The sequence below is a fragment of the Silene latifolia genome, chromosome 5 (genome assembly GCF_048544455.1).
Source record: "Silene latifolia isolate original U9 population chromosome 5, ASM4854445v1, whole genome shotgun sequence".
In the NCBI taxonomy this organism is placed as follows: domain Eukaryota; kingdom Viridiplantae; phylum Streptophyta; class Magnoliopsida; order Caryophyllales; family Caryophyllaceae; genus Silene; species Silene latifolia.
In genome coordinates, this window is record NC_133530.1 from 637,766 (window position 1) to 656,082 (window position 18,317).

The 18,317-nt window shown below is 42.0% G+C and overlaps 1 protein-coding gene across 1 annotated transcript; it reads left to right on the plus strand.

Moving 5' to 3' along the window:
- The first annotated feature begins 9,734 nt into the window (after positions 1-9,734).
- On the plus strand, positions 9,735-12,115 carry LOC141656268 (cationic amino acid transporter 8, vacuolar). The gene is made up of 2 exons (XM_074463094.1): positions 9,735-10,209; positions 10,430-12,115. The coding sequence occupies exons 1-2, from the start codon at positions 9,804-9,806 to the stop codon at positions 11,875-11,877; spliced, it is 1,854 nt and encodes a 617-aa protein (XP_074319195.1). The 5' UTR covers positions 9,735-9,803; the 3' UTR covers positions 11,878-12,115.
- Positions 12,116-18,317: the final 6,202 nt, after the last annotated feature.

The window sequence follows — 18,317 nt, forward strand, 5'->3', positions numbered from 1 at the left end:
TGGCTTGCTTATCTGTAAACACAAGTCTCTTGATGGTTAGGATGTAGGATAAAGCTTAGCTAGGTCATGTATGTACTGAATACTGCAACAACACAGGGTATATTATATAGCAGGTCTAGTTGTTAGATGCACTCATTGATCCACAAATCTTCATCATCTACAATTTTAGTAACCACTCATCATACCTAATTTTGGTAGCTATTAACTTGATGCCCTCATTTAACAAACAAGGCCTATTATGGACCGTATGTATGTATATGACCTACTGCCAAGTTTTAAACAACTCGTGACACTTACGATTGAGTTGATTCCAAGTGTTATGTATGAGAGTTTTTCCGGTACCAAAAAACCTTATTTTAGATAAGTTTTATTGATAATTATTAATATTAATTAGATACTTATGGTTGGTTAAATTTTGTTGTTTGAGAGATTAAGGCCCTGTTCTTTTGGACTTAATGTGAAGAAACCCAAAGTTCCCACATGTGAGGGTTGTCCCACATTGATAAAAGAGGAGAAGAATTACCACTTTATAAGGCAAGGGGCTACTCCCTCTATTGCCAATTGGTTTTAAAGTGGAACCCTCTTGGGCCTACGTTGTGGACTCTTTCTCCTCCGTTTGGGTGCGGCCCAGGCCCGTTGTTGAATTTAACACTTAATTTCAGTTCTAATAAGTTCAGTTCAGTTCAGTTCAGCCCCATTCAGTTCAGTTCAGTTCAGTTCAGTTCATATTAGTTTATTTCAACATTACTATTATTATTCTTATTGATATCATTATTATTTTTATATTAATGTATTTACTATTGTTATTATTGTTATTATTATATTATTTTTATATTTATTATATTACTATTATATTTATTAATAATTAATTCGTATTGTTTATATTATTATATTTATATTTAATACATTTATTATTATTATTGTTATTATTATTATTATATTTATTAATATATTTATTATTATTATTCTATTTAATATTATTCATAACATATTTATTATTATTATTCTATTTAATATTATTATATTAATAAGTTATTATTTATTATTTTATTAATATACTCATTATTATTAATATTATTAATCACATATTTATTATTATTATTATTATATTTAATATTATTATGTTAATAAGTTATTATATTAGACCTACTATTATTATTGTCATTATTAATTATTTTTTAGTTATTATTATTAATATATTATATTTGATGGGGCATATTCTGCACCGCTGACCAAGTCAACACTTTGAGCAAGGTCAAGGATATCCACAGCAAGGTCAACGACTTAGACAGCCTAGCCGATGAATCCTATCGGCCTGTCACCTCGGTCTCGGCGTGGCAACCCACCGGGATAGGGACATATCCGCGTACTCATATCCAAGACCCTCGGCCGACCTGCCATGGGTCCAGCGGCCGAGGGTAGAACGGTCTTTCCACCTGCTAGCCACTTGGCCACTTGGCCACTACGTGACAAAAGGTGAAAGTCTATAAATACTCCTCAACCTTCCTTGAGGAAATGATCCATAAATTAACCTAAGAATCACTATTCATCTGGTAATATCTTCCTTATCTCTCTACAATTCATCCTTAGCCAAGTAACAACAACTTACCCCTCTAAGTTTACTGACTTGAGCGTCGGAGTGAGTACGCTTGGCACAAAGCCAAGCCCTCAGTTCGTTCATTGTTGCAGGAGAGGCCGAGAGGAACGATAGAGACGAAGGATCCAACTCAAGACATCATTCTACAAGCCACGGGTGGTAACAATACTTGCTCTGGAATTACACCCGGAACAATTGGCGCAGTCTGTGGGGAAGACACTAGAAGCTAGTCACATTCATTCCCAAACAAAAAAAAAAAAAAAAAAAAAAAAAAAAAACCCACCCCAAAAGCTAAGAAGATGTCGAAACAACAAGAGGCGTTCGTGACCGACGAAACCGAGTTCTACCAAGATGATGCCATCCACAAGTCCGGAGTTGTGCAGCCCTCCACCGGCGGAGAGATCCAACCGGAATTCGGGATGCCGATTATACCAGACACGCCGCTGCCTGCCAACCAGGTCACCATCATGGGGCATGTGGTTGACGTAGCAAAACTGAAGATGCTCCTGGACGTAATTGGTAGTACGCCTGCTCACACTGTCACACCGACAAGAGCGGCGGAAACCGTCCAGGAGACCAGGGCCCAAAACGTGACCCCAAGAAACTTGAACGAAGCATTAGGAGAAGCTGACCCTGCCAAGACACCGGAGGAGCCCAAAGTGGTCGTGGTAGACCTAAGTCCTTCTCGCACTCGCGAGAAGACAGCGTCACCGCGGCACGAACGAGGCACACCCCGGAGGAGCGAAAGAAGCCCAACTCGCCAGAGTTGGAGAAGAAGCCCGACTCACCAGAGTCGGAGGAGAAGTCCTTCTCGCCACGAGGAGAGAAGCCGGACTAGGAATGTGAGGAGCCGATCGCCGCGTGTCGTTCGACATGTGGTCAGAGAGCCCCTCAGCGCCTACGTCCTAGAAATCCAGGTGCCAACTAAGCTGAAGTTACCACCTATAGCATACAAAGGGGAAGGTGACCCGACCGACCACGTCGAGGCTTACGAGTCTCACATGTCAGTATGGGAGCAACCCGATGAGGTTTGGTGTCGAATCTTCCCAACGACACTGCATGGGATGGCACAGAGTTGGTACAAGGGGCTACCCGACGGGTCGGTATACTGTTACGCCGATCTGAAGGACACGTTCCTAGCCCAGTATTCCTGCAACAAGAGGAGGGCCGTGGAGACGTCGGACCTCCTGACTATCAGACAGGAGGGAGGCGAGTCTCTCCGAAGTTATGTGAAAAGGATCGCCGCCAGGTACTTGGTGTTCGAAGGGGAACTGTACAGAAGGTCCATAATAAGACCACTCTTGAAGTGTGTCGGTACAGCCGACGCGGAGCTGATACTGACAGAGATTCACGAAGGCATCTGTGGACACCACATGGGGGCAAGAACACTGGCCCACAAAGCTCTCCGAGCCGGCTACTTCTGGCCCACCATGCTTCAAGATTCCAGAACAAAGACCAAGAAATGCACGAATCGTCGATGCATTCCCGGTGATACACGCTCCCTCCCGGGACCTACAACCGGTGCTTAGTCCCCTTCCTTTCGCGCAGTGGGGGATGGACATGCTAGGGCCGTTCCCAACGGCCTCCGGAGGAAGGAAGTTCTTGATCGTCGCCGTTGATTACTTCACCAAATGGGTTGAAGCTGTAGCAGTACCGGCGAAGACCACCGCGGCCGTCAGAAAGGTAATCTGGGAAAATGTTGTAACTCGTTTCGGATTACCCCAAGTTATGGTATTCGACCACGGCCGAGAGTTTTGGAGTGACCTGATAATGAATTGGTTAGAAGGACTTGGCATCAAGTTCGCATACTCCTCCGTCTGCCACCCACAGAGCAACGGGCAGGCGGAGGCAGCCAACAAAACAATCCTCAACGGTTTGAAGAAGACAGTTGAAGACCTTAAGGGAAGGTGGGCCGATGAACTACCCGGTGTCCTGTGGTCCCTTCGGACCACGGAGAAAGAAGCAACGGGGTACACCCCCTTCCACTTAGTCTACGGTTCCGAAGCAGTCCTACCAATTGAAGCGACGGTGCCAACATTCAGAACGGCTACCTTTAACCCAGCTGAAAACGAGGAAGGCCTAAGAGCTTCCCTAGACCTGGTCGAAGAAAGCCGAGATACAGCACGCCTCAACTTGGCAGTATATCAAAACAGGATGAAAAGAGCCTACAACCGAAGAGTCCACAAGAGAGACTTAAAAGTAGGGGACCTAGTCCTAAGGAAGTCGGCTGCCACCAACAAAGGAAATATTCATGGTAAACTGACGGCCAACTGGGAGGGTCCCTACAAAGTGGTTGAAGAGATGAGGCCGGGCACATACCGGCTGACAGACATGGGGGGCGTGCCCTTGATGAGCCACTGGAACACTGACAACCTAAGAAAGTACTTTGTGTAAGCGGCGGAGGTGTCCAAAACCAATGTCGGCACCCCGTCGCGCGTTTATATCTAATGAAGAAACATCCAAGTTCTCCGTCAGTGTCTATCCCCTCCGTCGGTCGATACGCTAGAAGAAACGTATACTCAGTGCAATTGAGACGCAAATCTAGCGATCAATATGCCTACACAGTTACGAACGCTGTCGAGCCGCAACCCCGATTACCTCGGCCAAAGCCGAGAGCGACGGGGATACGCCGGTCGATACGCTAGAAGAAACGTATACTCAGTGCAATTGAGACGCAAATCTAGCGATCAATATGCCTACACAGTTACGAACGCTGTCGCGCCGCAACCCCGATTACCTCGGCCAAAGCCGAGAGCGACGGGGATACGTCGGTCGATACGCTAGAAGAAACGTATACTCAGTGCAATTGAGACGCAAATCTAGCGATCAATATGCCTACACGATTCTGATTTATTTGTCGCGCGCCGAACCCGATTACCTCGGCCAAAGCCGAGAGCGACGGGATACGCGGTCGATACGCTAGAAGAAACGATACTCGGTGCAATTGAGGCAAATCTAGCGATCAATATGCCTACACAGCGATTTAACGCATTGTCGAGCCGCAACCCCGATTACCTCAGCCAAAGCCGAGAGCGACGGGGATACGTCGGTCGATACGCTAGAAGAAACGTATACTCACTGCAATTGAAACGCAAATCTAGCGATCAATATGCCTACACGATTCTGACATTGCCGCCGCGAACCCGATTACCTCGGCCAAAGCCGAGAGCGACGGGGATACGTCGGTCGATACGCTAGAAGAAACGTATACTCAGTGCAATTGAGACGCAAATCTAGCGATCAATATGCCTACAAAGTTACGAACGCTGTCGAGCCGCAACCCCGATTACCTCGGCCAAAGCCGAGAGCGACGGGGATACGTCGGTCGATACGCTAGAAGAAACGTACACTCAGTGCAATTGAGACGCAAATCTAGCAATCAATATGCCCACGATTCACGAATCTTAATGTCGAGCCGCAGACCTTCGATTACCTCGGCCAAAGCCGAGAGCGACGAGGATACGTCGGTCGATACGCTAAAGACGTTAAACACAGTTGGGATATGCATTCAAACTGCCTCGGTCATACCGACGGTAAAAACGAAGGCACTCAATTAATAACGCAAGAAGACAGGTGAAGGATTGTGATCAAAGCCCCGGCCAAGCCAAAGGCCAATAAGACGAACTTTATTAAAAACAACTACAAGGAGAGTACAGACGACGGCCGTCCCCATAGGGATAAGCCTAAACACAACCTACCAAAAGTTTTACAACAAAACAAGGAAAGAAAAGCAAAAGATTACAAACATATTATTTGAAGCGCCAAAAAATGGCAGGGAGGAAAGGCTCAATAGTTGGCCCCCGAACAGCTAAAGCTATCCGAGATGCCGGGTGAGTCTGGTGACGACCGCCCGTCTCCCTATGCCTGTTGCTGCCCTCCATCAGTAGCAGCAGCATCTTCGGTGGCCGGCTCAGAAGAGGGCTCGACGTTTTCAAGCGCCTTTAGCCTCTCAGCCTCCTTCAACTTTGCATCATAGGCCGCCTTGGCCTCAGCTATCTGAGCCGCCTTCGCCGCCTCCGTCTTCTCCGCAGCCGCTACTTCCGCAGCATCAGCCATCTCATCCAGAATATGGTCAAATTTATCCCACGGGAAGGAGCCGTCGGGGATGAGCTTTTTGATTGCCTCCCTGGTCGCCTCCTCGGCCTGGTCCCGGAATTGGGCGCACATTTTAGGAAGGAGATCATCTTGAAGCATTTCAATATCCTTCTCCTTTTGAGCAAGGGAGGCCCGCGTGTCCCCGAGCGCCCACTTTGGTTATGGAACAGATCCTTCCACTCTTCCCTCTTGGCAACCACGGCGTCATAAGCGCCCTTATACCGGTCCCGCTCCTCCATCATCTTGGCGGTGGCGGCATCAAGATCCTCAACTTTGGCCCTCTCGGCCCCTAGCGACTTCTCGCCTTCCTCCACACGCTTCTTGGCAAAGCAAGGAGATCCGACTTAGCCTTTCCGGCTTCCCCCTTGCAGCAGAGAGATCAAGCTTGAGCTTTGCGATCAGTGGCCCAGCTTGGGCCATGGCCTTCTCCTGCTCCATGATGTGGGAGCCGGCTAATTGGGTCCACTTCGCCAGCCTCTTATATATTTTCACACCCTCTGCCACAAGCTCGGTGGGAGGAATCTTCTGAGCTGAGGAGTCAATGGTGACATTTCTATCACCCGCCTTCTCAATAGCCTTCTCAGTCGCTTCCCTAATCGCTAGTTCGGTGAGAACGGCGATCGCCGAAGGTGGATCTACAAAAATTTACACAGAGCATCCACGTCAACATGCATCGACACATCAGAGAGTCGGTCATCGGGAATGTCCAACGAACCAGCTAAGTCTGAACCGCAAGTTAGATCCGTACTAGTCTGGACCCTCTTAAGCGGAGGGCCGGTTGGGGCAGTCTTCTCCCCGGCACCGGTGGAAGCAGACGGTGGCACTTTTCTCTTCTTCGGAGGAGAAGGGTCCTTAGCAACGGTCACCCCCCTCTCAGTGATATCGATGACCTCCAAATGATCCTTCTGGACCACTGGAGTCGAAGAAGGGGTTGGCACTGACGCCGCCGCCAATTTGGACGCTGCCTTCTTTGTTCTCCTCGGCACGCCTCCGAGAACCCGTGCTCAGGCCGCCTCCGGATCCAATGCCTTCACCGTTTCTGTCCATCGGCTCGTTGGGAGCCGGTCTCTGCGGTCACGCGTCGGCCGTAGGATGCCGTTGAACAACCTTCCCGTCCTTATCAAGCCCTAACCTCTCTAAGGTCCTCTCTCGCATGATCCTGGCCAAACCGTGCAAGAAATCAAACAAGAGTTACATAAAGGAAGTAAAACAAAGCTCTAAAACAGGAATGCAACAGGCAAAGATGGGCCTCACACCGACCCCACTCACCTCGATTGAGGGCCGGTATGAGGCCAACACGGCAAAGCAGCTCATCCTGAAGGATAATCTGAGTCGGGGGCAGCCATCCCTTCTCAGCATCAAACAGCTGCGCCGCCCGTTTCTCCTCCGCAGTAAGAGGAACCATCGAAGCGTCCATCTTAACCTTACCCCGGGAAATACATTTCTCATATTCTTCCGGCTCTCACACCGCAAGTAAACAGTGGCTCGGAAGGACCGAGGCAATGGGTAGTCCTCCCAAGCACTTGGACGTACACCCATCGCGCGTTGCGATCCTTACAAGAAGTAAGCTTGGACACGGAGACGAAGCCTGGCTCCGTCTGCACGCTGTACCACCCCACTTTACCAGGGATTGACGGCCGTAGATGATGAAGGCGGCGGAATAAGTTAACTGTCGGGACCTCCCCCCTAAAGAGACAGAGCCACACAAAGCCGACTATCGTCCTCATGGCCAACGGATGCAGTTGGGCCACAGCGACGTTCATAGCTTTGATGATAGCCATGACGTATTCATTCAAAAGAAACCGGAGCCCATACTCCGGTGTGCACGATATACACGCCGATGTGACCGGGGAGGGCAACAGACCGCCCGACCCTCCTCAGGGATAACGATCTTGTACCCCTCACCGAAGAAGAAATGGCCTCCGAAAAGAGTCCCACCGGAACAGCTGGCGAATTTATTAGTCCAGACACGGTCAAGACCGGTCGTGCAGGCCTCGCCATGATCCGGAATAAACGGCCTCTCACCACCAGAAGGAGTCCTCTCACCACCAGAAGGAGTCCTCTCATCATCATCAACATCATCATCCTCATCCTCCCATTCCTCCAAAGTTTGAGGATCAACTTCGGGAGAAGGGGACCTAGGACCCCCAAACCTTATCGGGATGGCATCTAGTATCCCCTCCCCATCAAGACGCGACGGGGAACCCCCCGGCGCAGAAGTGCTAGTCCCCAGCACACAGAGAAGACATGATAGCAATGATTATTTAACAAAATAAGAAGTGAGGAAATGTGTTTGTTTACCTTGAAGAAAAACACTCACGGAGTAACAACTCGAAAATTAGAAGACAAAGAAGCCCTTGAAAGTTTAGAGAGGAAAATTTTGGAGAGAATGAAATTGGTGGCCAATTTCACGGAATAACCGCCCTATTTATAGGGAAAAGCCCATGAAGAAGGACCAATCGAGAATGACCCATGAAGCGCCAAACCAATCAAAAAAAGACGCGTGTCGACATGCAACCATGGAATGTCAATCGTTGCAACAGCTTGAACGTCAATCAATGCAACAGTGACCAAGCGTCTTCAACACGCCCATTCACATCTCTTCGCCTATTCATCTTCCTCAACAAATTCCTGAGTATCCGCCCCCCGGCCACATGATCAACCAGGCTACATAGCACGGCCGGGGCAATCAAAAACAACCGGCACTCTCAACCCTGGTCTCGGCCAGCGTCACTTTCTCTTCCACATCGGATGTCCTTTAAACACCCATGCGGAGGGGGGATATATATGGTACGGCCTAAAAAGAACCAGGCCGAGGTAGAAGAAGCCGATGCGGAACATTTTTCACAAATTACTTGCGCAGAATATACGCTCAACATACATCGAAGCCCATACCACGGCATAGACTACGCTGGGGGCAAATTGATGGGGCATATTCTGCACCGCTGACCAAGTCAACACTTTGAGCAAGGTCAAGGATATCCACAGCAAGGTCAACGACTTAGACAGCCTAGCCGATGAATCCTATCGGCCTGTCACCTCGGTCTCGGCGTGGCAACCCCGCCGGGACACATATCCGCGTACTCATATCCAAGACCCTCCGCGCCGCCATGGGTCCGGCGGCCGAGGGTAGAACGGTCTTTCCACCTGCTAGCCACTTGGCCACTTGGCCACTACGTGACAAAAGGTGAAAGTCTATAAATACTCCTCAACCTTCCTTGAGGAAAGGATCCATAAATTAACCTAAGAATCACTATTCATCTGGTAATATCTTCCTTATCTCTCTACAATACATCCTTAGCCAAGTAACAACAACTTACCCTCTAAGTTTCGACTTGAGCGTCGGAGTGAGTACGCTTGGCACAAAGCCAAGCCCTCAGTTCGTTCATTGTTGCAGGAGAGGCCGAGAGGAACGATAGAGACGAAGGATCCAACTCAAGACATCATTCTACAAGCCACGGGTGGTAACAATACTTGTTCTGGAATTACACCCGGAACAATATTATATTATTATTATTAATGTTATCATTTATATTACTAATATATTATTATTATCATTATTATTACTATATTTATTATTATATTAATATTTTAATTTTTATATATCTTATTAGATTATTATTATTAGATTATATTAATATATTATTATTATTAATGAATAATATTATAATAATATTTATTATTATTATTGGTATTATTTTTATTATTATTATTTTTATTATTATTATTATTATTATTATTATTATTATTATTATTATTATTATTATTTGATTCAGATCGATTCGATTCAATTGATTGATTCGATTCAATTGATTCCATTAAGTTGATTGATTGATTGGCTCCATTAAGTTGATTGATTGATTGATTGAGCAATTTGATCCAAAAAAAAATGCGCCTAATAAGAGGTGGATTGTTGTTGAAAATTATTCCTAAACAAAAAGATAATTATAATTATTTGACTCAAAAAAAAAAAAAAAAAAAAGATAATTAGTAAAGCCAGGGTGTACTATAATCTTGGAAGAATGAACAACCCCAGGAAAGTTGACTTTGTACAGACTCCCACAAAATAACAGAAACGTATCCACTCATAATTTATTTCCAAATAAAAACAATGAAAGATTTAAATCCCAAACAACATACGAATACGAGTAATATTTATAATTCCCAAAATCACAATTCTGATTCTAATAAAATCCCACTTCTTGAAATGGCCGCCTCTTCATCTTCAGAAGACACTAGTAGTTACTGGAGATTGAGAAAGATTGATTTTTTCCCTGAAAAATCATTCAATTCAATCTCAGATTACAAGAATGCCCTTTTTGATATCTTCCCTCGTCTCAAAGACAGGCTTTTAAGCAGATCTTCTGATTCTTTTGAGCTTGTTGAGTTAAGGAAGGAGAGTGTTAATCCTTTGAATAAATGTCTCACTTGGTGGGACCTTGTTTGGTTGAGTTTCGGTTCCGTTGTCGGCTCCGGTATTTTCAGCATTACTGGTCAGGAAGCCCATAATCATGCAGGTCACCTCCCTTACTTGTTTTCCATTTCAAAATTAGGTTCTATGTTGCAATTCCCTTTATGTTTATTGACATTACTATTTTAATCAAACCTAAACTAATGAATGAGACGGAAATATTACTTCTTTTTCTTGATAAATTAAATTAGGTTCTATGTCGCATTACATTATTTACATGAGAAATTTAAATGTAACCAAAGTGTGTAATATTTGATCCTATGCAGGCCCTGCAATTGTTCTATCCTACGCAATTTCCGGGCTTTCTGCATTGTTATCTGTCTTTTGCTACACTGAGTTTAGTGTAGAAGTCCCTGTTGCTGGAGGATCTTTCTCTTTTCTTAGGATTGAACTTGGTGATTTCATTGCTTACATTGCTGCTAGTAACATTCTTCTTGAGGCTATTGTGGGTGCTGCTGGTTTAGGACGATCATGGTCCTCTTATTTCGCTAGTCTTATAAGGGATGACTCTGACTTCCTTCGAATTCGTGTCAATTCTTTTGCTCAAGGATTCAATCTTCTTGACCCAATTGCTGTTGTCGTGCTTTTTATAGCAAATGGCATAGCTATGTCTGGAACTAGGCAGACATCATGCCTCAATTGGTTGAGTTCAGTCTTGAGTGCTTTGGTCATTGTGTTTATTATCATTGTCGGGTTTATTCATTCAAAGGCTGAGAATTTAGTGCCCTTCTTCCCATTTGGAGCCGAGGGTGTGTTCCAGGCTGCTGCTGTTGTTTATTGGTCATATACAGGGTTCGATATGGTTGCTACCATGGCTGAGGAAACTAAACGCCCCTCAAGAGATATCCCTATTGGTCTAGTGGGGTCCATGTCCATGATCACTGTCATCTATTGTCTAATGTCCTTGACATTGACAATGATGCAAAAATACACCAGCATTGATGTTAATGCTCCCTACACAGTTGTTTTCGATCAGATTGGTATGAAATGGGCCAAATATCTAGTCTCGATCATCGCTCTCAAAGGGATGACCACAAGCCTTCTTGTGGGCTCCCTCGGGCAAGCTCGGTACACGACACAAATAGCAAGGTCCCATTTGATTCCTCCATGGTTTGCTCACGTTCATCCCAAAACCAGGACTCCTATTAATGCAACTCTGCTGGTTACTATTCTCAGCGCTGTCATTGCGTTTTTCACTAGTCTAGACGTGTTATCCAGCGTCTTCTCCTTTAGCACGCTTTTTATTTTTATGCTAATGGCTGTTGCACTATTAGTGAGAAGGTACTACGTCACAGAAGTGACACCTAAACAAAACCTAGTCAAATTTCTAGGCTGTTTGTTTTTCATTGGTAGCTCTTCAATAGGTATAACAATAATTTGGAACCTGAAGAGCCGGAGTTGGATCGGATATGGAGTTTGTGCCGGGGTTTGGTGTGGTGGTACATTAGCAATGCAGCTACTTACAAAGCAACGCGCTCCCAAGATATGGGGAGTTCCACTTGTCCCATGGGTGCCCTCATTATCTATCGGAATGAACATCTTTCTGATAGGATCTTTGGGATATCAGGCGTTTCTAAGGTTTTTCATATGTACAGCAGTGATGCTGCTCTACTATCTGTTTGTGGGGGTCCACGCAACTTATGATGTTGCCCATCACAATGGAATGGAAGAAACGACTGAGGCGGGGAAGAAGAATAATGAGGGGACACTGTGATCCAAATTAAAGCTTCTGTTTTCCACACTGTTATTTTTGCTGGCTTTATGACGGCGTGTATCTGATTTTAGTTGGTCATATCTGTTATTGGCTTCAGTAGTTAGATTTCAAAAGCAGCCTCTAGTTAGTTAAAATGGTGTCACATTTCTAGGACTGTGTCTGTGTAATTTTACTTGGGATTTATTCGGAAATCCGTGAAGTTAGTCAGTGAATGTTAGCCATTGCAATATCTAATCTTTCTATAACTTGGTAGTTATGACTTTGAAAGCCAGCCAGCCAGCAAGAAATTGGTGTTTGATTTCTAAGAACTTGTCGTACCTGATGTGACCAAAATTAGTTGGGGGAAATTAAAGGATGGATTTCTGTTGTTTATGTTAGGTAAGTAATTTCATTCAACCTTGGTGCATCGTCTGTTTCTGGAGTTGTGTACCTTGTGCATTTGTGAATATCATTAGGCCAAGGTGAGAGACCAACTAAGTTTGGATGGTTAGTTAGTTGGTTTGGGATTTTGGTTCAGAATCTTGTAATAGCAGCATTGACAAGTGATGATAACTTGGTTTTAACCTCGGGACATTTGGGCCATTTATGTAAGTGTAAAATTAAGGCCCAATCCATTGTAAGTAAGCCCAACATATCTAAAGTTAATTCATTCGGTTGTAGGAGACTTGTGCTTACTACAATTACTCCCTATAAACATATACTATAGGGTAATTGTGTATTCCGTATCTTACTTAGAAATGCTGAAAACCAAACATTAAAATTCAGAATAATACAAGTATTTAATTGAACATAAAACTATAAAGACAAATAAGAGGAGAAGTAAACAAATAATTGGGAGGGATTAAATAAGAAAGAGATCAAAGGTAGTTGAATTAATGGAATGAAGATGACATGAAACTCAAAAACAAGTGTTATAAGATGGGAAGGTTTGGAAAAAGAGGAAGAGGGTGTGGAGTGTGGAGTGTGGAGAGCAGCAGGGCACGTGAATGATGAAACATCCAAAAAAACAACACAATGCTATACATACAAGTTACAACCTCCCTCCCAATTCCCATACATGATGGATGATATTTATGTTGATGTTTTAATTTTAATAATAAATAATCCAAACAAATACTCCTACTAGAAAGATAAGAGTAACTAACTAGCCGGCCGTACGATGAATGAATGAATGAATGAATGAATGAAAGAATAAATGAAAGAATGAATGAGCCGTCAATGTGCACGTGGCGGCAGTCCCCAACTAGGATACTAACTATCATCTCTACACGTGTCCCTTCCTTACTCTTACATTTCAAACCCCCCAATTATTATAATCTTTTCTGTTTGGTCCATTGATATTGATATTGATATTTATTTTAAAAAATGGAGAAGTGTCTAAGTGCTGACGACGGAGTTTATTACAACGGAATCTTATCGGGAATTGAGCCCTAATATCCAATGTGCAATGCGCAGTGAAGACCAGTCGATGCTCATGTCATCAGGAGGAGGAGACCCCCCCACGGCCCCACCGCATCCCTATGCTAGCTTCATCACCACTCTCTTTGCATATTTGCATCCTATATTTAACCACAAATTCTTGTTTGAGTGACGGATACCATTTTACCTCACAAAGTACTCACTTTTTCTCTCTCTGCAACACTATTCATGTGGTCCCCTTTCTCCACTAACCCATTTTCTTACCATTTTAACTCACAAAATATCCGCCACAAATGGTAACCCGTCACAAGGGAGACCAATTGATATTTAACCTATCGTCTTATTTGTAACAGTTATAAGCTCATGATCTTACACAATATCTTTCTCACTTATTCTCCCACTTGCTGATCTTTGTAAGAGGTCACAAACTTGTAATGAAATAGTACCGTCATAAATAAAAATTTGTCTTAACTTAAAACGAATCAAATATTGTTAATCAATACAAGTAAAACCTAAGCTAAGAACGAACAAAAGTCTGTTATAGTCTTATAGACGTATAAGTGAAAGCTTGATTAACCTGTTTTTCTCCTAAGACACAAGTTTTATTGTTGGATAATATTACGGTATATGGTATATCATATCGTAATAATATTATAATGATATGATGAATATCTTGAGTTGCCTACTTTAAGAGATTCTAAATCGAGATTTAGGTAATGTCGAATGTTATACAAATCGTTTCTTATTGTAATTGTAACACGAACGAATTATCAATAACAATCCTTTTAGTAAACTCTCCCTTTTCTATTTATATTTATAATATTTATTAATCCGTATATAGTAGTATATGTCCTACGGAGTATATGACTATATGTCTAGCATCCATATGTAATTATGTTTGCATGTAAAGCTGCATGCAGTATAAATGTGGTGTCACCCGCTTGTGTTTCATTTGAACAACTCAAATATGTGATCAAATGGACATTGTCTAACCATCCTACACGGCTACACCACTGACCACACCACCTGCTTTGATTATCTTATTACCCAACTAGACATACCTAAGCTTGTCACACTATGTCGTCATTCATCTAACGTTAATTATATAAGACCATCCCCAAGCAAGGTCACCGACTGGGTCGTGACCTTGTTGGGTCACCTTAATGACACCTTAAATTAGGATTAAGGGGTTAATTTTGGTGACCTTCAACTACTCAGGGTCAATTGGTGACCTTGAGTTGAGTTGGTGACTTGTTGGTGACTCACAGCAAGACACTCCCATTGGTGGAAACAAAAAAAAAGGACAACCGTCAAAATAAAGAGAAGGTGACCTTTGGTTGAGTATGATGACGTGGGTAGGTGGCACTCTCTCATTGGTTAAAAAGTGAAAAATAATTGGGTTGATGGCGCAGGTCGTGACCTTCTGGAGGAGGATGAAAATGGGTCAAGATAATTAAGCTGTGATAATGAGGAAAAATATTGGTGACCCGATTAACTCGACCTTCTGCTTGGGGATGGTCTAATAATATACAATCCACCTCTTCAAACTTGGTACATAACATTGTCAATTTGGTGGCAAAAATAGAGCCATTACATGTTACTAGTTGCAATCTTGCTACCTGTCATCAAATCAATCTCTCTTATAAATTTCGCTTAAATATAATTAATTTAAGTAAATACATTTTTTATTTATTTCTCCACATATTTAAATATTTTCACTAGTACAAGCGAATATGATAATGTAGGACAATATAAATAAAACTTATAAATATTTTAAGTAAATTTTACACATACATTTTCAAAACTTTATTTTTTTACAAAATATTTGCATTTTCTTAATTAATTTGGGTTGTCAAGCTACATTTTTACTTCTCAATTGTAGAACAAATAAGTCGGCATTAGATATTAGCAGGACAATGCTCAGGGAAAGTGTTCAATGTGATAATATATTTTGTACGGACTACAGAGTATAAGATACGAAGTACAAAATAATTTCAAGGAAAAAAGCATAATAAAAAGTGGAATGAGGGAGTGCAAATTGTGGACTACGGATTACAAATTAAAGTTTATTCGACTTATTATTGATGAGATACCATTTTAAGCAATCATTATTGGTGATTTGTGATTCAAAGTTAGTTGTTAATAAGTCTCTTCGGATGAGGTCGACACATATAATAGCAGCATTATTCCATCATATTTCCATGTATGTAAAATGTTATCCGATCCATTCAATTTTCATTGGTGAAAGCCGGCCGTTGAAAAGGTGTGCACTTTTTAGTTCCTCATTATTATTATTATTATTCAAATTACATCCACAATTCCACATCACATGCATGTTCAACGCGCATGCTAAACTCTATATACAATAATTGTATTGCATCCTCACAATGGTGCTGTCTTTTCCTAATATAAACATTGGATCAATTAGATCTGCCTATATATTCGACTTCATCTGCATGCCTAATCAAATTATCACTATAAAATCATAAACAGGGGGTAATTCCAGGTTATATCTAAGATTAGATTCATCTTTTAGAATACATACAGAACCTCATCTTCAATTGGGCCCATAAGCCCATTTGAGATTTCATTAAGACTATGTTTATAGGTAGGGCTAAGTCGGGTAGGTCTTGAATAAGGACAAAATCAGATAATAAAATAAAAGTAAAACAAAAAGAAAAACAAGCCCAAGTTCCACCAAAACATGGTCTAAGCGGTCTAAATTGGACCTTGTGGAACGCCTTTCTGGAACACCTTGCAAGAACACCAATCTTCTGGCATAGTTGCATATTCCACTCCACATGACACTATATTTTCTTTTCTTGGCTAATCATACAAATAAGGACACGTGGCTAAATTTGTTGACTTAACTTCTTAGTTTTTTTTATCACTTTTAAAAAGTTATATTTTAAAAAATATAAAAAATACCAATATTTCTAACTTTTCATTCTCTTCAAAAAGAAATTAATAATGAAAAAAATATCAAAAACTTAAATTACTTTTTTTTTTTTTTTTTTTTTTTTTTTTTGCAAGCAAAGGGAGAATCCCTCTCCCAGCTACCAGCCCCAGCTTCATCGGGGTTGCCCCACGAAGGCCGACCAGGCTGATCCAAGGAGCGAGCAAACCCTCGGACACCCAGACACCGGCAAGCCCAGGGTCCACTTATTCAACGGGGTTTCCTCTCGAAGGCCGAAATAACCGCATGCGTTCCCCACAGTGGGATTTGAACCCAGGACCTCGCAATTCGCAGAATTTTCCACGCTTTGAGGGAGCCTGGAATCACCACTGGGCCACAAGCACTTGGTTAAAACTTAAATTACTTTGATAACGTAAGTTTTAAGAAATACGAAAAGCATGTGAGATATTGTGTAAACTAGGTTAAGGTAGGGCTTGATAAAGTAACAAAAACAAGGGGTGGGTCTTGTAATCGGGTTAAGGAGGAAAAAATATTATTTTAATGCAGGAATTAGGGTTAAGTAGGTCTGCAAGACCTACTGATAAACATAGTCTAAGGTAACTGAACCTAAGTAATTGTTGGAACCTAGCTAACTCTTCTATAAATTCATTAATACTATCAAAATTGCGGGGAAGTGGCAAATAAACCTCATACGTTTAGTCCTACGTGCAAATCACCCCCACAACTTTTAATACGTGCAAATTAACCCCATAACTTTATATTTTGGTGCAATTCAATTCTATTATTAAACTTTTATAAATTAAAACATAAAAATTGAATTAACATGATTATTTAATATTAAACTTTCACTTATAATATTACTAATATGTGAAAACCCAAATCTACCCTTTGTTTATCACCGTACCATACCACCACCTTTTACATCTCCTAAGTTTATCATCTCCTTTAATTTATGTTCTTCATTGATAGAGTAATTCTCTTATTGCTGATCAACTCCTTCATCTTAAGGCAATATCACTATAGCTATCAACTGATGATGATTTTCTTGTTCCAATTTTCCCATTTTGGCTCTAATCCAATAATTGAACATCCATAATAAGTTAATCACGGTAATGGAGATTCTGGTTTCGCGTTTCGGGTGTTCCGTCAAGGTTGTTGTGCGAGTGATGCGACCTGTTTCTGGGCTTGTTTGGGCTTTGTTGCAGCGGAAAACCTCTGGTGGCGGTTGTATGAATCGGATTAACGGGTTTCGGATTGGTTGTAGCGGCTGCTATTCTTCGCCGGTGTTAAGGGTTGAGGTGTGAGTCGAGTTCGAGCCATGGTGTTGATGGGCGTTGCTGTTGTTGTTTGAGATTGAACGGAGAAGCAGTAGAGCATATCAGGGAAAAAGGTGAATTTGGGTTGAAGAATAAATGGAGTGTGTAGGGGTAGATTGGTCAATTAACTAAATTTCTAACAAATATGAAGGAAACTAGATAAGAAATAAATATATTTTCAAAAAGAAAAATGAGAAATAAATAAGAGTGTGGAACAATCAGGTAAATTAATTAAATCTTATCTATATAAATTCAGAAGACAATACTCATTGTACAGCGCGCCACATCATAAATGCATTTTTTTTTTTGGAAAATCCAGGTTATGGTGGGACCCATGAGTGTGCAACGTATTTAATTATTCAGATATCCGTCTTTTCGAACATGCGCTAAATTCCGTATCGCAACAAATTATATAAAATAATCTTATGTAATACTTCTTCGAATTAATACGTTCCGTGTAAAGAAAATGCATAACATTTACGCAGAATTAATTACAAATGCGAGTAAATGTGATTAAATTACATATTTTTTAAAACAAAATTACACAATAAAATTACAGAAGGAATTACAGTTATATACGGGATCGAACATACAACGGAAATGAATTACAAAAATGAATTACATGTATTTTTGTTAATATTATTGTACCGCAAATTCACAACATAATTTTTAAAACTACGTGGTACAATTTTTTTTTTTCAAAAAACAATAATGACGGCATATGTACTTGGAATATAAAACTCGGCATCTTAGCTATCACCGCAAGACACCGAAATTGGTAGGTGACA